This window comes from Orbicella franksi, chromosome 4 (genome assembly GCF_964199315.1).
Source record: "Orbicella franksi chromosome 4, jaOrbFran1.1, whole genome shotgun sequence".
In the NCBI taxonomy this organism is placed as follows: domain Eukaryota; kingdom Metazoa; phylum Cnidaria; class Anthozoa; order Scleractinia; family Merulinidae; genus Orbicella; species Orbicella franksi.
This window is the reverse complement of record NC_138148.1, coordinates 12859801-12882315: the sequence shown is the minus strand read 5'-3', so window position 1 is coordinate 12882315 and position 22515 is coordinate 12859801. Positions and strand designations below refer to the sequence as shown.

Here is a 22515-nt window from a genome sequence, read left to right as displayed (position 1 = left end):
CAACGTTTGTAAGTATCGTCTACCTTTGGCTCGTTATTTCTCTTTTTTTTATTGTGTTCGCCTATAACTTGTAATTTCTTTTGTTTGTAGCAACCGCTCCCTTTTCATCGCTTTCTAAATTGCACGTTTCGTCTTATCGATTAAAGCCAAGTAGCGTGTTGAACGTTTGACTACTATGTTCGTTGAAACGTTATGGATCCAATCAAAGGCATTAGAAGCCAACAGGAACGAACTGGATTGGAAAGAGACAGTTTGGAATCTGCGGACACGGCCCTTGCCACCGATGTAACAAGGCGACGGCAGCGCACCGAGAAAGGAAAGGGCTACATCGCTCATCTTTGATGGACAGACTCTCAAACTGTCGATAAGATAATCCAACGGCAAATTAAGGAAATTGTTTTTTTTTTTGCGACTACCGGAGAAAACGTGGACGTCGTGGAAAGGAATCTGACTGCATTTCGTGTTACCGTGGAAGAATTAACGAGATGTGTCGCTGTACTGTTGGGCGACCTCGAGGGTGAAGGTGACCAGCTAAACGTAGCTAACGACTGGTATGCCGAAAAGAGTAAGCAAATAAGCAATTTTATTGAAAAAACCGATCGCTGGATTTCCTCTGCGAAAGAGGTCATCGAGCAGAATTTGGAGGTTAGATCTCAAGCCAGTTCAAGACGTACGCGAGCATCGCATCGCTCTCACGCATCATCGAGGTTTCGTTTGGAAGAACAATTAGCAGTTACTCAAGTTCGTGAGCGTGTGTTCGCAGATATCGAGAATGGCGTGAAGGAAGATTTAAGCCACCAGCCGGAAATGCCTTCAGAAGCCTTTCGTGTATAAGGATTTTCCTTCTCTGGGCCGTCTTTTCCGCCTGTGTCCAGTATTAACACCGTTCTAAGCGCAACGTCGAACACTGTAACGAAGGTGAACTTCACTGCGGGTTTCCATGATGATGCTTCTCTGACACAAACACCTGCGACGCAACATCCTGCGAAATTAAACCCTCTCGCATCTGAGTTTTACATTGCCGAAATACAGCCAAATATACAGTTTTGTGACGTTCTTCAGAAAGAAAACAGATTAACTGAGCTGTCGGCGGAACAACAATAACAGAGTTTCCTTCCGTCGCTCACACTGACTAAATTTACTGGCGATCCTTTCGAATATTCCCCATTTACTAGACGCTTTGAATCACAAGTGGAAGCTAGAGTCAGCGCAAACGATGTTCGTTTGCAATACTTGGACCTGACGCCTGACGAATCGACTGGTGGGTGTTCTAACAAGATTCCGCCAAGGACCGGTCGCCTTCATGAGTGATATTGATGCCATGTTCTATTAGGTACGGGTACCAGAAGGCCAGCGAGACTTCTTGCGCTTCTTATGGTGGCCCGATGGAGATTTAACGCAGAATCTTGAGGCGCATCAGATGAACGTCGATCTATTTGGTGCGGTTTCCTCGTCGAGTTGTTCAAACTTCGCGCCACGAAAAGCAGCTGATGACGTCGAGGAGGCCGTTGATCCAGAAAGCGCTAACGTGCTGAGGAAGAATTTCTATGTTGATGACTGTCTTCGCCCCGAAGAAACTAAGGAGTCTGCTATTCAAAAAATACGTAGTGTTCGCCATGCCTGTACACGTGGAGGTTTCAATCTGGCCAAGGTCGTCAGCAACAGTAGACCCGTGCTTGAAAGTGTCCAGACGAAGCACGCCCCCAAGACGTGAGAACATTAGAGCTAGACAGTGGTGAACTTCCGGTTGAGAGAGCTCTCGGCGTGCAATGGGCAATCGAGTCAGATACGTTTGGTTTCAGAATCATCCTTAATTGCAGATCAGCCGCTAACCCGGAGAGGAATATTGTCTGCGATATCTTCCGTTTACGACCCTCTGGGAATAGCAGCACCCTTTCTGTTGGTCTGAAAGTCAATACTGCAGGATCTGTGTCGCATCAAGTTAAGCTAGGATCCAGAGATTGGCGAAGAGTACCGTGTACGTTGGGAGAATTGGAAAAGCCAGTTGCCTGCCCTGGAAGGTTTCTCTATGGAGCGATGTCTCAAGCCTGCAAACCTTGGTAGAGTCGTCCCCAGACAAATCCACAACTTCTCTGATGCTAGCTCAAAGGGTTACGGTCAGGTGACATAACTCAGAATCGAGAACGAGAAAGGAGACATCCATTGTACGTTCCTTATGGGGAAAGTCCGCGCAGCTCCCGTTAAAACCATGACAATTCCACGTCTTGAGCTTACGGCGACCACAGTTTCAGTTAGACTGGGAGAGATGATTGCCAGCGAGTTAGACGAACCTGCAGAGTATAAGACTTATTGGACAGACAGTACAACCGTTTTGAAGTACATCCGAAATGACAAGAAGCGTTTCTGCGTGTTTGGTGCGAATCGCGTGCAAACAATAAGAGATGCAACGAATCCTAACCAGTGGAGGTACGTCGGGACCGACATTGATCCGGCTGATGACTCGTCACGTGGTTTGAAAGGCCATGAGCTATCCAAACAGCATCGTTGGATTACAGATCCAAATTTCCAATGGTTACCCGAGAGCGAATGGCCTCAACTTCCGGGTGACTTGGACGACGTTTCCTACGATGATCCTGATTTTAAAAAGGTTCTTGTGCACAGCATGGATGTTGAAGAGAACGCAAACCTTTTGAAAAGGCTCACACGCTTTTCCGAGTGGCACCGTATGAAAAAAATCCATTACCTTTATACTCCGTCTAAAACCAAATTCGGATGAGAGGGCATTACTTCCCAATGATGGAGCAGACAAAGTGGGACGAACAGCAAGCGTGAAACGGAAGCCCCTAAGAGTAGAAAAACTAGACGGAGCAGAGAAGACCATTCTGAAACTGGTACAAAGAGGTGCATTTCCCAAAGAAATAAAAGCTCTGCAGAAAGTTCCACGATAAGATTGTGAGAGTGACCGCCAATTTGCGAAGGTAATAAAGTCCGAAATGAAGAAATCTAGTACGTTGTATCGCCTTGATCCTTTCCTGGACCGGGACGGACTCACACGTGTTGGCGGAAGGCTAAGCAAGTCAGAAGAGTTTTGGGAAGGCTTTAAGCATAATGTGATCCTCCCGAAGAAGAGTTTCATCGTGGACCTCATAGTTCGCGACGCCCATACGAAGGTCGCCCATGTTGGCAGGGGCATTACGCTGAGCGAGCTAAGAAATCAATATTACTTAACAGTACCTGCCTGTAGAAATCAGACAAATTCTTAATTTCGAGGCAAGGATAAAAAATTCGATTTCGCTCATATTTTTTATGGTAGATAGGCTAGGGCATGACAAAAACTAGTGGGTAGTTTTTTGGCAAAATATCGTTTTATTTCAAAGAAAAATGCAAATTAACAAATTCCGTTAAAATCGTCATTTCACGCACCCTTTTATAAAACAAGTTCGAGGGCGTCGCATGCAAAATCACATCAATATTTCGTCTTTAAAACACTCAAATAATTTTGCGCAATGTTTAAATGTGTACTGGTTTGATTTTGGGGAATGTTGTGTTGTCTTTTTGGGTGCAAAATAATTAAATTCGAAGACTTGTATTTCATTCACCTAAAAGTACTTCGTAAATATAATTAATTTTCACCATGTGCGAAATCTTTAAATGACTTAAACTTCTGGTGGTTGAATTGGCGAACGATGGTCTACAGATTCCTGTAAAAATTTCTTTGGGCAAATGTTTGTGAGCGACGCGAGAGCTTTTCAAAGTACGTTAAAAGTGCAAACATTTGACCTTCCGTTTTCAAATTTCAATTTACGGGTTAGACACATATTTTAGAATGCGCCACATGTCTTGACCTATATTAAGTTGAAATAGACAAAGAGCTGATCATTTCGAAATGTTCTAACCTTGATTGGTGTAAAAGGCAGGTCCAAAACCTGATTTAACGTCTCTCTCCCACCGTTCGTCGCGTATGAAGCAGTAAAGTTGTTTTCTGTTTACACTGCGTCCGATGTACATCGCCAACTGTCAACGTACATGTATTTAATGATCGGATACCATGAATCTGTGGTCATGCTTCGGCGCACATGATCGCCACTACTTCTAAGTCAAAAACGGCTAAGTCATTTGTAGATAGTTGCTTGCGTTGCCAAAATATAAATACGTTTGATCCAGCTGTTGATCGATTGCTGCTTGAATCCTTGAGTCCTTTCAGCGGTTTCCTTATTTGTTCGTCACGCAACTAGTGTCATCCCATTTTCAGGGGGTAGGGGTAGGACAAGTTTCTATCCTAGGGCTTGACAGGAAGCGAGCTCACAATCTTTTTGAGTAGGAAGAGAGTAAATAAAGGAATGATAAGAAGGAATAGTGCAGTTTTTTTAGTTTGGTTTACATATAATACAGTGGAACCCCCGTCAAGCGGCCACCCTAGGGGAAATGGGAGATGGCCGCTTAATAAAAGTTCGCCGCTAAATAGAGGTTCGTGTACTTTGAATATTTTTTACCATCGGGTTAATTTCATAGCGAACAAAGAGTCACATCAAGACAATCATGATATAAAGAAACGTGCATGTGTTTGAATTATCACTCGCCACCTTCAGTTTCGGACTCTTATCTGTAATCGCCTTTTCCAAAACAAAGTTTTTAAATTTTGGGTGGCCGTGGCCGTTTGACAGGGGTAAAGAAAATAATAAAAAAAACCCTCATCGGGGCGACCAAGAGGTGACCGGTTAAAATAAAATTTCACAGTTTGCACGAAACCAAACCAACACAAAACGAAGTCGTCAGATTTTTTCACAACTTGGCCGAATTTGTTTTCGAATACTTTTACGACAGTCGGAGAATTTTAGCGTCTTTTGCAATTTTTTTTTTCGGAAATCGCTTTTCGCGACATGATCGTACCCTGATCCCAAACGCGTCATCTAGCGCCCTCGCACTTCCCCCCCTCTCCCACACATGCTTTTTGACACGAGAAACCTTCACAGACCCCTCGCCCGGTTTCCAGTTTTTCTTGGTGTCCGATGTCGCCCGATCTCCGCACAGAAACGTCGAAAATTAACGCCTGAAGCGTTTTAGTGATATTCCGCGATCACAATTGGGAGCTGAGAAAGGATTTTTTAAAGACGCGTCATGTCAGAAAACGTGTGTTGGAGAGGGAGGAGAGCGCGAGCGCGCGCTGGATAACGCGTATGGTACCTGACCCAACTTATACGTACGAACCAATTTTGCGTATGATTACCTTAGACCGTTCTTTCCCAACCCTCTTTCACCCTCTTTCTTTTAGCCACGGTCATTTGCCTTTACCATGGCGGAAATTTCTTCCAGAACCCTGAACCTGGTGCTGGACCCCCGTTAAGGGGGACGAGGGGAGAGGAGAGGAGTGAGCTCTCATATGAAAATGACGGGAGTGCTTATCGAAGGGGTTAAAAACGCGATTTTCGTACCTCTTAGGGTATTTAACGTCCAAATGTCCACAGCAGAAGCTCTAGAAGTACCTTTTAGGGCAGCGCGCCGAAAAAATATGACAGGAGATAATGTGTTATGTAAGAATTAGCACCTCTAAGGAGAGAAAGAAATTTCAAGCCACGCCCACAAAACAGGATCTTGGTACCTCTTAGGGGTTTCGTCTTTTTTTACATGGGAGTCTCCCCCCCTCCGGGTGCTGAACCTTCTGCTCCACCCTAATACAAGTTTTGTAAGACGGTTTAGGACATATTACGGTAATGGTGCGCAAACTTTCGCTTTTAGTGAACTTCGCCGCTCGGCATTAAATAATTTCGACTTCATCTTCTAGACTGTTCACGGCCTCTCTATTTATGAAGACAAACAATAGACTGCAAGGCTGATACTACGTAAAAAACGTTTCGAGACACTAACATGACAAGAACCGATAAAGTAGGATCGCAACAGTGGACAGCTGTTTCGCCTTTCTTGGGGCTCGTGAGCACTGTGTAGCGAAGATATGTACTGCCAGCCCAACAGTCAACGCACATAAATTGCAAAATGACCCGTTCACTATATCAAGTTCCGTACTTTGAACTCACTTGCACCCCGAAACATGCGTTGCCACATCACGTGTTTCGAGGCGCAAGGAGACAAGGTGTCAAGATTGTTGTCTCGAAAATACGAAACACGCCCCGAAACGTTATGATCGATTAGGGTTGCAGTGTGATTAGTGATTCTGGTAGGTTTTGTTATTACGGGTAATAGATTGTGGGAATAAAGCATGTCAAGGTATCTATCTGTTTGCAGGTGTGTGTGATGTTTTAAAAGATCAATATTCATATCCCCCAATATATATACTTCATATTAGTTCACATTTAATTGTTTAAGGAATTAGTCAAGTATCATTGCAAATAGTGCATAAGAATAAAAACACCTGAAAAATTTGAAATCAAAATTAGGTTTCATCAACGACTTTCACGAAGATCCAGTCTCCAGCATTTGAATGGAATACACCGCGAGAAGAATCAGTATTCTTCTGTGCTGCTGACCTGATATACTCGAGAATCATCAGTAAAGTGCTATTGGCGCTAGGGACAATTATTCGGTTGCTGCTGGGATGTGATCTTTGGTTGAATTACATCTGAATATAGACATAGTAACGGCCAGGCCTTGGCAACACAGCCGTTCAACAAGCCGTTTAACACATGGCTCGAGGGGTCACTAGGATTCTATGTCTTGATTACTAAGAAGTGGATGAGGAAACAAACAACACGATTCAAACCAATAGAACGGTTTTCACTTAAGTGTCGAAAATTAATCGGTTTTGCATTACTACGCTGCGCTATTGGCTTAAAAACAAACTCGCGCCACTTTATAGGACCAAAACTAATAAGGACTCACTCGCAAGCGTTTTCTTGCGCTTGGCGAGAGCTACATGTATGTTGTGAAAGGCTTGATTGGTTTACTGGATTGTCTCTGTCCTTTGTGATTGGCTAGAGTGACACTTCGGTTTTGGTTTTTCGGCACTCAACTGAAAACTGCCCTATGTCAATAGCTAATTACGTTATTTTTAAATGTTTGATGGGGGAGACTCTAAAAAGGAGGAAAAACCACACCTGCAGCTTGTGTATGTTGTATCCCAAACCTTCCTTCCGTGTTTCTCAATTCAATAGACACACGAAAAAGTTTCGAACTTGTTAAATAATAAGAAGAGAGATGGCTGAACGGGACGACGCTTAATCATTCGAGTTTGGCTTAAAACAATAAAAAAGTCAGTTGCAACCTAGTCCCTCACGGCCAAAGTATACCTAGAAGTACCTCACCTAAGCGTTATATAGTATTGTATGTTGTCTCGGTCGCCAGTGCATACTTCCATGCGTTTTGTCTGTCCTGGGGTCCTCGGTCAAGATTATCCCATACAGACTTCCCGCTCCGTTTAACAAGAAATAGATATTGAGAATATCGGGAACATTAACTTCAGCAATACCCGGCAAACTGTATTCAATGTACGAACAGAATTTCTGTTGTTGTTGCTATTGTATATCCCAAACTTCCAGCACAAATTACAACTGTCAAAACATATGAATATTGTAAAAAATTTTGTTGCTCCTTTGGCGTCAAATCACTTCCGAACAAAATAAAATGATATGATTTACTAGAGTAGGTATTGCATCAGGCCAGTTGTTCTTTATTCCTGTTTCCGGAATCCTGAATTATTCGATCAAGTTAATCACTCTTCATTAACCAGTGCCGCTTGCTGCTCGTCAACAAAACAGCAAATGTTGATATCTCTTAATCTTAGGAATAAGCTGAATATGGCTATGTCTCAAAGCATAAGTCTGGTACATTGCAAGTTGCAAAACTTTCAACGAGCATTTGGTAAAGCTATAACAGAAGAAGGGAACGTTGAACTAAACAAGGCACTTTATAAGCATTTACTCGAGCCTCCTTCAGGAAATGAGGTTTTCGCTGAAAAGAGCAGCAAGCCTTTGTTGACGTGTTTGTGAGGTTTCCCAAGGTTAAGCATGACGTTTACGGCAAACGGTACTAAATGAAACTTTTGCCATCTGTCTCTAGCTTTTTGTAGAATAGAGTGACAATGTTTGTATTTGCCGTGAGTAGCATGGGACATTTGTTATTTCTGTGTGATTTATTTAAGACTTAGAAGAAAGGAACACACAATCAGGCATCTTTATTAGAGATTAGTAACTTAACGGATAACTATCATAACATATTAACCTAAAAATCTTTAATCGTTAGCCGGTAAAAGCCACCATTCCATTAAGACCCTCTCTTTTCCCCATATCAACAGACCATAATTTCTTCTCATACAACTCCGAAAGAACCTTCATCTGTGGCACGAGGACTGTAAATATCTTGAATAATAGGAGAGTATATAAATGAAGTAATATAATATTTTGTTTCACTACAAATTTTCAACTGACTAAAAGTAGTAAAATGGAAACTTGAGTCATCACCTTAATCAAATTACGATAACAAAGGAAGTCAGTAAGTAAATAAGAGACTGTATTTTATGAGGGTAACACTGAACAGTAACTAAAATTACTGAAAAACTTGTGACCCTCTAAAAGTAAAATACAATTCAATAAAAACTGTACACCTGATAATAAGGGTTAAACGTTTTAAAATTAGTTACAGAGGTATCACAAAATGGATTTCAATGAAATATCTCCAGTTAAGATTGTTATAATATATAGTAAAAAGTTGTAAAGTTAAAGTTGTAATATATAGCAAAAAGCTCACGTTATGTCAGCTTTTTATCACAAATACGCAGAGAACAACAAAATCATTTCATATCCATGTCAAATTCATTTGCTGACGACTGACGTTTGGAGTGCTGAGACCTGGAAATAAAATGCAAAATTATTTTCAGCAAGAGAAAATGAGGGACAGAGAGGGAGGCTCCCAGTCCAGGCCTTGGGATATGTCAATTCCGCTAAAGTTATTTTAGGGTTGCCGAAAACAGCGGGAGTGCATTTCCTTTTACGTCCGCATGACACCATTCAGTTCTTTAGGTGATCAGACAATTTAGTAACGGCGGTCCACGGGGAAATACGCTTTGTCGATAGAAGCGCCTTTTACGGGTACATTAGAGACAGCTGGTATTTCTGGCTGGATAAATCATTGTGAGAGATGTATTTTTACATCTACTTGGGAATAAAATGGCCCGTGCAGACGGACGTAAATGTAGTTCTGAGTGGTCAACAAAACGTTCCGGCGGAACATGTTATGAAGGTCGTGGCTGCTGTTATGGCCTATGCACTGTGGCTTTTTCAAATGGAGTTTACAAGCCGATGGACTTCGACATTGATGTTGGCAAGGACAATGAGATTTTCTCCTCACACTGAAGAGAGAAAGCTTACATGTTGGAAAAGCAGCCAGAAGAAGTTGTCCCTTTCGCTCAGTTCAATGTACTTTAGTTGCTGCTACAAAATCATTTTTTGTCGCTTGAATGCGAGTTATTTTGTCGTTGAACAGAAAAGTTGTTTCTGTCGCTGATCACTACCGCGCTGTGAGTTGTTCTGTTTCTCTGTGAATTCAAAATTATTTCTGCCCGGGTTTCTTTCGGTTATCGCTTCGCTCCGAGCTACAGGAGTTGTTTTGTCGCTGTATCAGTATTCACAACTAGTTATGTTGCTACATTCCCATGATCACCATGCTTCTAGTTGTTTAATCGCTGTGCCGGCATTCAAAATTATTTCTCTCGCTGAGCGCTACTCCAAGGTATTCGTTATTGTATTCAAAATTATTTCTGACGGTCACTGGTCGTCCCACCTCGAGCTGTTTTGTTGCTGGAGTCCAAGTTATTTCTGTCGCAGGTCGCTTCACGGCGAGCTCTTTTCAATTTGTCACTGTATCGCTATTCAACATTATTTCTGTCGCTGATCACTGATCGCTCTGAGCTGTTGTTTTGTTGAGTTATTTTCTAGGCTGATCGCTACACTCCGAGTCGTTTTATCCGCGCTGTTGAGGTTCAAACAGACTTCTGTCGTATGGGTGGGAATTGCTTTGTTGTGATATAGTATTCAAGCTGATTTCTGTCGCTAATCGCTAGGCTTCGAGTTTTTTTGGTTTCTAGATTCAAAATATTTTAGCTACCCTCCGAACTGTTTTGCAGCTCGGCCAGAATTATATTCTCCTGTCGCTGGGTTGAGGGTAATTTTGCTGCTGGGTTCAAAAATAGTTTTGCCGTGGGAACCAAAATAGTTTTCTTCGGTGGGCGATGCTGTCGTCGATGCGTTTAGAGGTATCAGGATCGCTACAGCTTGAAACAGTATTCTATGTTATGTTACAATATCGAACAATACGATACCTCTCTGCATGTTGTTATACAAACGAAAGCAAATAAATTCTTTCTTGTTGTCATGCATCGCTGATTTCTTTGATTCAAATTTTCAGGGGAAAAACTTTGATATTTCTTTCACCCAGCGTTTTTATTCCAAATAGGTTGCGGTTCTTTACGCGCTTCTACTGACAAAACGTATTTCCACGCAGACCGCCCTTTAAAAATTCCCTGATCAACGGGTGAAAGGTATCATGCGGACGTCTGGGGAAATAGACTTCCGTTTCCGTCTAAAACTAAAATAACTTTAGTGGAATCGACATATCCCAGCCAACGCCCTCAATGTTCCTCTCTGTCCCCTCATTTTCTCTTGTTTTCAGTTAAAACACGAAAATGTGCTACTAAAGACTTGGACACGAAAAATGAAACTAGATATTTTGCCTATAAGTCCTCTGTGACGTGATGCGAAATACCGGAAGACAATGAGGATCGAAATCCATCAATTACATGCGACAATTTGTAAAGTAAATAGATGAAAGATTATATATTTGAACGGCGGAGAAAGATATTAAGACACTACTGATCATCGCAGTTACATACACAACTTAAGCAGTAGTGAAATTAAAGCCTGAAAGAAATTTCGGGCCTGAACGGAATTCGAACCTATGACCTCTGCGATATCGGTGCAGTGCTCTACCAACTAAGCTATTAAGCCTACTGGGAGCTGGTCACTTTGTGCCGGAGTATGTAATATACCCGTTGATGGTGAAGAATACAACGGAGAATGATATAATAACACTTTATCATGATTATCATGGTTTCTTGTCAAAATACAGAGTTTTGCAGTTGATGGCTTTACTAGAACAGACACAAGCACTGACATAAAGCCATGTTAAGTTTTCGAGAAGGCCAAGTGTTCTTATGCTTATACAGTTATTTTATGTAGTGTTGATTCTCGTCAATGGGCCTGTCCTGATCGTGCTCGACAACTTTTGAGCACCTTTTTACGTTTCTAGCAACCTCGAGCAAGTTTTGCCTTTCTGAGCAACTTTTGAGCAAAATATAGGTTTAGAGCGCATACCAAGCACAAAAAAGTCAATGATCCCATAGAAAACTTCAATTTATATATGCTAATTTCTTGATTGCTTATTACCTTTTGGAAGTCTGAACACATATAACCTGTCAGTTGTCAACGTTCAGAAGGTCGTCAAATGAACCGTGTTTTGTTCCGTTAGACTCGAGAGTATCCTTGAATTTCTGCCATATTTGCGAACAACTCTTTAAAGCTAAGTTTCAAGCTATTTTTCTTGACCGATGCAAGTAATTATCATGACTTTTATATAACGATATATAAAGATAGCAAGAAATTTATGTAGCAACCTTTGAAATTAACGTAGCAACGTTTTTGGCACTCCAGTAAGCAACTTTCCAGCAATTTACGGGCAAAATCGGGACAGGCCTACTCGTCAGTGCTCTATGAATACTCACATATATCTATAATGAGTGTCTTCCAATTAGTCACGCACTATAAAAGCTGTGGTTGTAAGCGTAAATGTGTCTGTCTGTGTCCCTCGATGGCTTTTTACTTTGAGGCTCTTGGTCACTTTCCAGCTTCTTGTGTGTAACTCCGTCTTGTTCTCGTCCCTGTGTTTACCTTCCCCAGGCATCAGAGTGATACTCATAGCACCGCTATCTTTCGCAGACGAAGCAATAGAGGGTTTATCCACTGTGCCTGTTTGTAGCTGGGTTTTTAAGACATTTTTACCAACCATGCCACGAATTTCTCCCTGCAAGTCATTGAGGGGGAGAAGCAAAGCTAAACAGCAAGAAAAAGACCAGTGTGGATTTTTCCGCCATTCATTGAAGTACTGAAATAAGTAAACCATGTACTGAACTGAAAGGTAAAAAGTAAAGACGAAAGGTGTTTTCAAATTGAGTAATATTTACCATAAAAGTTGAATTATCTTATGTAAGAGTACCTTCAGTATGTAATAGTTATTTACGATTAATACGAGAGTAATTGAACCAACATCGCCTCCCCGTATCAAAGATTGGTTAAATTAAAGTATGAAGTAGATTACTGGCAATTCGTATTGCATAGCGATCAATCTTACCAACAAGTAGGCCAATCACCAGAGAATTTGCTCCAAGTATCAATACATTAATCGCCATTGCGTCTGTGTCTCGGTCAACCGAACCTGGTATATTCTCTGCTGGAATTCTGCTCACAGCTCCAAAACCCAAGTTGACTACAGTAACGGCAAGGGACGTAGACATCAATCTGTTCTCGAACACATCGTGTATGGGCTTGACCCAGCAGAAAAGCATTCCATACATTCCAGCGACGACCCATGCCAAGCCAATGTAGGATCGGCTCTCTTGTCCCACGAGAATGAGAGCGGATGTGATAATTACTTTACGAGATATTTCAACCAGTTCCCAATACCATGAACGAGTTTGGTAGTTTTCAAACAGAAAACGTAATCCTGTGATGATTTCTGTACCAAGGCCTGTATCACTGTCTGCTGCGGTTAGTATTGCTCTGCGTTTTCTCCAGAGGGCGATGAATGAGGCGGTAGGCAGAGCAAAGATGTATGCAGCAGAAATGTATGCCACGGTAAGTAAGTGGTTGTACTTTGCTCCTTGACACTTGACGCTATAATCCACTTTGAGGTACGTGTCACAGGTCTCTTCATTTTGGTCCCTGCAGAGTTGCCGGCAAGCGAACGGCAGGACACTGGCTGTCTTGGAACACGTGCTAAGGTAGGTTACATACAGGAAGAAAAACAAATTTCTGTACAAAACCTCTTTTGTCTGTGAAATTTTGCTCGACTTTTCCATTTCGTCTAGGCCTTGTCGTTTTAAGATGATCCTCTTACGGACGCAGTAAACGATGCCAAAAGCGCCAGTGACACCGATATTCATTGCCATAATCAGACATAAGTCTCCAAGGGCATCCACGCGTAGTCCTGGGAAAAGGCAATGGATTGGTGTAATCTGAAGTAAATTCATCTGGAGTATACCTGAATACTTAGAGATAGCTTTCAGGGAACCTGGCCATTTTATGTAGGAAAACACTTCCAGTAAACCATGGGTCACCTGGTAAAAGCCGATTACGATCTTAAGTTTTGAGAAAAATGTGTCCACTAGATTACGTCCTCCATCCTGTTTGACCCTTGTTTTGCTCTTCCAGATCAAAAGGGCAACAATTATCGATACAATGGCTGTAATAATGACCAACTGTCCCACAATCCATTTCCTTGACGGACATTGTTTACATGTTTGCAACTGTTTGTAATATCCTGAACTGCAAACTGCGCAAACTGGTCCTTCGTACTCATGTTTACATGGTGAATCTAAGCCACCTTCGCATGAATCTTCAAATGGGCATTTATAAGGCGTTGGAATCGGATATGGATATTGTATGGAGAACCTATCTAAGGCTGGTGAAGATGCCAAAAGGTTTTGAATAAAGTCTCTGTAACGTTGTTTGTATGTCTCGTTTCGCCACTGCCACCAGAAACCAGGTTTTAAAGAAGCATATTCTCCTTTACATAACAGTCCACCTTGCCCACATTTGTGACACTCGGCGAACAGATTAGTTCGATAAAATCCTTCCAGGTATGGACAAGCACGGTATCCAGCGAAAAAGTCAGTTTCTGTCCCTAGTGACAAGTAAAAAAAAACAACAAAAAAAAGATGTAAGTCTTGTTAAGGTTTCTCAAACAAACAAAAATTCTTGGAATTCATAATTGAGTTTGATCTAAATGAAGGGAGGTCGGTAGTAGTGGCGTTGCTAAAAATTACATTTACAAGCTCTTTGGATTAATCAAGTGCTTCGTATCAAACTCTATGAACTGTAGCGAAGTTGAATGTGACATTTTGTGGCTTGTTCTTTTTTCCAGTTGTTGCCATTGGCTACTATTTCCAGTATGTTTGTGACAGAAGGCTCACCAAGGGAGCGGCTCTCAGCAACTTTTGGAAATTCATCGTCCGAGGTTTAGAAGTATCAGTAGTGGTCGTTAGTTGGTTTATTCAGTTTATGTAAATGTTATTTGTTAGGAAGAAATTTACGGTGTTGAAAGTAGTCTTGCGTTAAATTGTATGTTGTGAGTAATAGCGGTCTATTATCAGTTAGTATATATTGTATTGTAATTAAGTAACGTATTGTAAATAAAGATCTCAAGATTCCAGATGAAAAAAAAGTAAAATCTAGTCTTAATTCTACAAATCCACCTTTTTTGATATTAGCTACATGTATTATTCAATCGGAACATTTACAGACTTGGTAAGGTTGCAAATATTCAGACTATTCCTTCAAGGCCCTTGTATATTTTACAAATCCTTTAAAAGACTGGTAGGCATGCGTACAATAGGTTGACATGTTGGTTATACCTGGTGGACAGACTTTACAATCCAGGACGGATTCTCCTGGAGCTTTGTCAAATGAGACGTAAGAACCATTCGGACATTTCTTACAGTCATGGGCCATGTAACCGAGAGTGTCAGAGTAAAACCCACCTAAGACGAGGAAAGGATGTTAGACTGAACTAGAAGCCTGTTTGATATAATATAGTTTTTCTTTATTAGTATTTATAGCGACCCTTTGTTGACTTAAGAACTATCACGCAAAGACCAATATCGCCAACGGGATGTATAAACAGTTACGAAGTATTTTGACAGCAACAGGTCACCCCTTTATCAGTGCTTGTTGATTTCACAAAGATAAAATCCTCGAGTTTGTGCGTAAAGAAGTGTATTACATGGAGGTTGTTAAAACATTTATACAAATTTTAGCTGCGAGCACTCGAGCTTCGAGCGCATAAATAACAGAATCCAAAAAGAAAAAAAGGTAAAGTCTGCATACGAGCCAAGTGGCCCACCAGGTTGGAGCTTATCCCGGTTTCTGCAACATGAAGCGACTAGGAGTATTTCTACTCCCCCTTGGATGAGATGCTAGTCCATCACAGGGTTACCCCCAGCATTAAGTTCACCGGTACCCATTTAAACACCTGGGTGGAGAGAGACACTGTGAGAGTAAAGTGTCTTGCCCAAGAACACAACACAATGTCCACGATCCAGAGACGAGCGCACTAACCATGAGGCCACCGCTCCTCCACAATCCAAAAAGAAAGCAAAGGTAAATGTGAAGATTTGTGAGCGTCAGTACATTTTTGTAACTTTGCAAAATATTAATGCCATGTCACACCGAGGTCTTGTAAAGGAATTTTTTAAATTTCTTCCACGCGTCTTTTGACTTTTACATCCAATGACTTGCTTGACTACAGTAGATTTCGATATGTCTCAGACTGAATTGTGATTGGTTACAATATTCAACAAATGTTTTACTCTACTCTATGTTCTTTTCTACTAGAATGTCCTGTTTTACTCGACTGGTCATATATACAGTTGTAATTGGTGTAAAGTGTCATATAAACGTAGTTTGTCTTTACAAACTGTGAAGGAAATGAAGCGCGGTTTAAAGGCTGCATAAAATGTTCTTTAGTAGGGTTGTCCTAACAAAAACAAATAAACAAATAAACAAATAAACAAGCAAAAAACATAAGAGGCCCCTTGGTGGCATTTTGTTTGCTTTATAAGGTTAGAAAGAAAGCTTAAAACCAACTGGATGAAGGTTTTTTACATGAAGGATTTCATGTATATATAAATACCTGGCGGGCAGTTTATACATCCTTGGTTTGTACTAGACCAAGGTTTCACAAAAGTCCCCAGAGGACAAGGTAGAAACACTTCATAACTGGCATCGTTTTCAGGGTCTTGCCTGAACCCTGAATCTAACAGAGCCCATCTTAAATTTCCGTCCACAGGGACTTTGATCCCTTCTGTGCGTGAATCACGAGGATACCTAGACAATAAAATTTACTATCAATATTTATTTATATTTATATACTGGCCACTACATACAATGTAAACCATGCTGGTGGCACCAATAAGTCGAACTATATTGAGGAGAGTCGCTAAAAATGTTTTGGCGAACAATATCATGAATACGGAATTTTTCTTTCCTTCGATGGCCGCAAAGACACAACGATCAACACGTTTATTTGATATCTCTCTTTCGTGCAAACAAGGAGGTTCCGAGAATCTGTTTACGGGTCTTTTGTTGCACGGACTTCTGTCTTGCACGTTCTCCGTCTAAGTTCTACTGTTTCTACTGTTTCTACTTCTCATTCTTATACTCAAGTACTACTAGTGCTTGACTAACAAATGCACAGTCACGCTCTTAAATACCATATCGGTAGCTATGTGTGGGCCACATGGGACGAACTGACCTTGGAGGATAAAACATCTTTCTAGAATTCTAACCCAAACGCTTTCACGCGACTCTCAGTAGCGAACTACAACGTTCTTGTAACAACCAATATAAACAAGACTAACGTGGCAGCTACAAAATAATAAACAATCGATGATCTCGTACACACGTTTTCAGTTGTGCTTTGAATATGGAGGCCGATCAAATGCAGCTTTCTGGACTTCAGAAAAACAAAATGGTGATGTACTATGTGTTGCTTGAAAGCTGGATTTGACTTTTGAAAGGACTGGTAAAGCTACGGCCGATAAAATGACTGCAAAGCCGTCGACGAAAAAAAATTGAAATTGTGCTTTAGAGTGAATAATCAATTGAACCACGCTGAAAGAAAAAAACAATCGCGTTTTTGAACTTTTGAACGTTTTTATGCTTCTAAATAAATTTTTATTTTAAAGTGAAATACCAGCGGATCGATTGTATTTCTATTATTCACTGAGATTCTGGAAAACTTGCAAAAGGGGTTCTTGAAGAACACTAAATAGACTCACATTTGGAAAACGTAGGGCTGAAGAGTAAGTAGTCTATTAGTGCCACTGAATAAAAAAGAGTGAATGCCAAGATGTCCATGCCAGTTTTTTCTCATTTGAAAGTCTTTATCAAACCAAAGTGACCGTGTTTCACTCAACTTGAAAAAGTTATCGTCCTGTAAACCACGGTAGTTTTGATGCCACTGAATTGAGTTTTTTATCCGCAGATCATATGTCATTTAAATATTGAGCTAGAGAGGTGAAAAATGAAGGTAACTGAGCCCACTTGCATTGTTAAGAAAAAGTGCAAAACGCAACGGTAAGAGAATACATAAGGAAACACCGTTGAAAACATGCATGAAGTTATCTACGATCCTTGCCCGAAACTTTACCACAAAAAAGTACCGCTTAGTCGAGGAAATTGAGACTTTTCGGTTAAACTCTTATCGCTTCCACACCAAGAGAACATTCCATTGATTTTTCCCGGACGAGTCGATCAAAATTGATTTATACTTTGCCATTGAAATGTATTAGAAACAGCTTTTCTTCGCAAGTAAATATAAAAAAGGTCATATATTTGAGCTATGGAGGAAGATGTAAAGACAACAATGATTATCGCAGTTATGCATGCAACTAAAGTACAGCTGCATGTTCGACATGCAAGGAACTGTTCTATTTGAAAGAGACACTGACAGGTATGAAAGTGAAGAATGATCATCGCAGTAAATTTTCCAATTTAAGCAATTGGAAAGAAGAAGCCTGAAAAAAATCAGGGCTTCAACGGGATTCGAACCCGTGACCTCCGCGAATACCTGTGCGATGCTCTACCAACTGAGCTATGAAGCCACACATTGAGAGCGAGGTCAATTAATTGAGCTCATATCTTAGACATGAGTTCATATCTTAGCTATGAAGCCACACATTGGGAGCGAGGTCAATTAATTGAGTTCATATCATAGATATGAGTTCATATCTTAGATATGAACTCAATTAATTGTTCTCGCTCTCAATGTGTGGCTTCATAGCTCAGTTGGTAGAGCATCGCGCCGGTATTCGCGGAGATCACGGGTGTGAATCCCGTTGAAGCCCTGATTTTTTTCAGGCTTCTTCTTTCCAATTGCTTAAATTGGAAAATTTACTGCGATGATCATTCTTCACTTTCATCTACAACTGCAGTTCAAATATGAATTATTTCATATCTACTTCACGTCACTGACAGGTATATTGTGCAGTTCTGGTCAGGAGAGTAATATTTTAATGTTCGTGCTCTTCTATTCGTCATGACCCTGGAACAGAAGTATGTCAAAATAAACATGGCAATAATATCATTTCAGAAGTTCCAGTATTGCTCTAGAACGAAGATCTAGTACCCAGATTGAAGATCTATGAAGGAAATCCGGGACGTTATCACCATATCCAAATCCATAATTATATAAAATCTTCTACTATAGAAACATGGGACATTCTTCTTGACAGCTATAGCGAAAAACCTGTAACTTATTCCTCAACATGATTCCGCCCTTTTTAATCACGCATTTGAAAATATCATGGGATTGAAATTTGTCAGGGCTAGAGGAGTCATGGTTTAAATGCAGTATTTTCTTTTCAACATAAAACTGGTAACAACACAAAAAAAAATTCGGTAATACACAGAAGACCAGTAACAACAGACAAAATTTCTCGATTCCGATTGAATCACAACAAAGATTTTCCAAATAAGTACGAAGATTCTTAACAAACTGGCAATGGTCATCCGAGGTCCTTTGGAAGGTTGTCGAGGGTGTTTCTCCCCATCCTTACTGCGCCCGCAAATTCACACGCCACGTCATGCATCGAGCGCGCGTCAAGTAGCAAATTAAACACTAGTGTACTGATAGGGCAGATGGCCATTGCTATAGCCTTGCCTCAATTTAACGATCTTGGACGTTCGTTGACCCCTATATGTCTTTTGATGGATCATGTTCACTTCCGATTTTCTACGTTTAGCGAAAAAATTAAGAAAATCTACGGATTAGAAATTTGAATTTATTCCAAAATGCAGCATCGAATTCCGTTTTTTTTTTGTTACATGACTTTTCCTTTTTCTGTGCGGGGTTTTTATATGCCTCTTACAGGGTTAAGCTTTGTGGAAACGTTGACAACATTTGGAATTATTAGCGCAAAGGATTCACTTATACAAAATATTACTAGGATAGTTTGTCTCCGTTGATTCATCTTTGATATTTTAAGCTAAAAACCTTGTACACCGCGCCAATTTTTCAAAATCAGACTAGCTTTCCACACACTTTATCTCTGAAACGAAGTCCGTCACCCCCAATATTTTCATTTCATTTATTTGTTCGCAGTAGAAGTTTGAAGTTTGAGTGGAACATTTTCGCGCGGACGTCCTTAAGGCTAACCCAAAATAGTCAGATTTCCGGACAATCATGAAGAATAAAGAGAAGACATCAGAAAACTACCAAATACCAGCGAAAAGTTTTTAGAGATTTTCAAATGTTAGCCAAACACTTCCGAACATTTCCAAAGAGGTCCGAAACGTACCCGAAGAGTAAAAGGTTGGCGGAAGATCACGCGAAGATTTCCCAAGAATTTTTGATATTATCGGAAGGTTTTCGAATACATTCGTAATTTCCCGAAGCTATTTGGAAACGAAGACCAAGGACACTTCCCACATGTCTGAGTAATGAATGTACAGCCAAACTTTATTTCAAGTGATTTTTACAAGAAATCACACGATTCTTCTGATGAAATTTAATGTGAATAAACACTTGCAAATTTACTAGTGTTCATTCATTTCAAATTACACTATAAATCAGTTGATTGCCTCTACTTAGCAAATAAAGAAGCCTCGACTGTGCTCTATTCTGTTGTAAAGCACGTAGGAAGCGGTAGAGCACTCAAGAAGTGTAGGGGAAAACACGAGACGTTGTTGAGTGTTTTCCCCTACTTCTTGTGTGCTCTATCGCTTGCTAACGAAGCGACAGCTGTCGATCACAAACTGGACTTCAGCTAAGCGTTCAGTTCCGAGTAGTTTCGAGCGGCTTTCGAGAGAAGAACGACGCCTTCAAAGTTGGCTTTTTCGTTAATTTTTAAATGAGGATCTAAAAGCAGGTAAAGGTTTGTAGTCCAGAGGAATCCGACCCTATTGTGGCTCATAAAAACGTGCACTTTTCCTATGGAAATTACGAAGCCAGGAGCTCAAAGCCTACGGATGAAAATGTGAAATGCTTAGTAGAATTTGAAAGGAGCTACAGTTATTTACGGCTTGCAGCCGCTTGCAACAAGATTGCTTGAACTAGCGTAAAAGTTAGAAAGACTAAACTGCTCCCACTGGTTCTACTCCGAGCACAGAAGAAAATATCAGAGGAAGCTTTGAACTGACCACTCGTCGGTTCACTTCGCTGAGATGACCAGAAAACGAGCGTTACTACACTGAATGTAAGTGTTGTTTAAGCAATTGCATTTTTACAAGAAGAAAGCTTCGCATCATAAGCAGAGACAGATCAATTGTTGTTTTCTGTCGTTGTTTTACTTCTAAAGTATAATTTCTGCCATCGTAACAACTATAATGTCTTTTATTGAAGCACTGGTTAGGTTGAGAATTTGTTTATTTCGCTTCGTGTTTTCTCGGCGGGAATCTAGCAAAACCTGTCATTTAAGTACAATTTTAACCCTACTGTTGCTAACAATAGTCTCCGTGAGCCATATTTACTGCAGACATAGAGCTCGTTTCCATTGCGTTTGTCTGAGTCACAAGGGATGTTTAATTTGAGTCAAATTTGTCAAAATTCTGAATGAAAAAATTGAAAGCCAGCTTACAGTCATCAACCCGTGCTCTGTTCTCGGATAAATCACACTTTTTCAGCCAGTCAGAGCGCGTGTTATATGAAAACTTTATTATAAATATAATTATTAAAATGAGATACGTCACAGTTGTAAATCCTGAACACGAATACCAACGAATGAATCAAATGTCAATGCCTTCAGCTTTGTCCGCAGCAAGAGTCTGCATTTATTAGAAAATATTAATGTTACTAAGGGGTTAAAGACAAATACAACAACAAGAACAACAACAACGACAACAACAAAACAAAACCAAAACTCAAAACTTAGCTTGGAAAGTCCCTATTCTCTTTCAATTACGCAGGAAAAAACAAAAACAGAAATTTAACATTTTATTGGCGGATCTAGGGGAGGTGCCCGGGGGGACCGGGCTCCCCTTATTTTGGAAAAAAATCTCAGAAGGAAGAAAAGCCGGCAGGGCAAGCATACCAAACTCAAGGTCTGGATCCGCCACTGCATTTATCGTAACAAATAATATATTTAGCTTTTTTAGCCCTAAGACGTATATAGAAACTTCTGAGCCACAAGTATGCTCTACATTATTGAGCCATATTAGACAGGTAACATGAATAAATGGGTAGGTTAGCAATTCTTTATGGAGAAGGTTTGCAGCTTTTGAAGACCATGTTTTAGATAATTAGATTGAACTAAAGCACTTCAACTGAGGTTAATCGAATGAAATAACTCAAATGACACGGTAGTACTAATTACAAATAATAATTTACCTCCTTAACGATGTACAAAAATGTGACGATCGAGCCTCATCTCGTACCCAGCTCGATCCCTTTAATTTAATTCTCGAAAGTACACGCAAAGTCAGACCCGCACCATGCTTCAAGTTTGGTGGGGGTGGGGAGGGGGGGAGGGGAAGGAGGAAACCCCCTCCCTGCGTTTTCGTTGGAATAGGATATCTCTAGGAAATTTTCTTTAAAGCGAACATTATCGCTATCCCTTCACAGTTTGTTGTTTGAGCAGCTTGTTTTAATGGTCAACATTTGTTTGAAGTACATGCAACTGAGTGCTCGGCATACTTGTCTGGCATATCTAAGAGAAATTCCCACGCTCTTTAACTTTTGAATCTACGCTAGTGAAAAAAAATATACAGACAAATATCTCTCCTGAAACAGCAAATTTCCGATATTAAAAAGATACCGGACGATTACAGTGTCAAGTGAGGTTCTACACCAAACTTGGCAGATGAGCAGGAGACCTATTGCCAATTATATTTACGTGAAAAATGTCAGTAAATGTCAAAGTTGTAACGTCACAGTGATGACGTCATGTTTTTTGCCACTTTTGAAGTTTTTAATATGCATATTTTTTACAATGTGTTCGAAAGAGCACATCAAGGGGAGTTGAAACCTGAAAACATTTTGTCCATATCACAAAAATTAAATGAAATATGTCATTTTTAAATATGAAAAATAACTCTGCAAAATATGGGGTCCCCCCCTTGAGAAAAATCCCCAAATTGGAGCCGCAATTTTGTTCCAGCAAATGCAGCTATGTTGCACATGTGATGTGCCAGATGACTAAAGCAAAAATAAAGAAGAAAATCGGAATAAAAAATCATCCCTCTAGCGTTATTGCGTTAAAATTAGTTTTGTTACGTCATAACTTGTGACGTCACCCGTTTTTTTACTGTTAATACCATCCTAACAAAACCGAAAATCAAA

General features: G+C 40.4%; 2 protein-coding genes and 1 pseudogene across 2 annotated transcripts; 1 reads left to right on the top strand and 2 right to left on the bottom strand.

Moving 5' to 3' along the window:
- The first annotated feature begins 2176 nt into the window (after nt 1-2176).
- On the top strand, nt 2177-2737 carry LOC145485519 (uncharacterized). Its single transcript, XM_081464181.1, has one exon. It carries the CDS (start codon nt 2177-2179, stop codon nt 2735-2737), a length of 561 nt encoding a protein of 186 aa, XP_081320307.1.
- An 8302-nt stretch (nt 2738-11039) lies between these two features.
- The window catches only part of LOC145483445 (uncharacterized), a 147754-nt pseudogene continuing 136278 nt past the window's right edge, over nt 11040-22515 (bottom strand).
- Nucleotides 11713-16508, bottom strand: LOC145485518 (uncharacterized). Its single transcript, XM_081464180.1, has 5 exons — nt 16492-16508; nt 15871-16064; nt 14594-14719; nt 12313-13863; nt 11713-12092 (listed from the first exon to the last, which is right to left on the bottom strand). The coding sequence occupies exons 1-5, from the start codon at nt 16506-16508 to the stop codon at nt 11713-11715; spliced, it is 2268 nt and encodes a 755-aa protein (XP_081320306.1).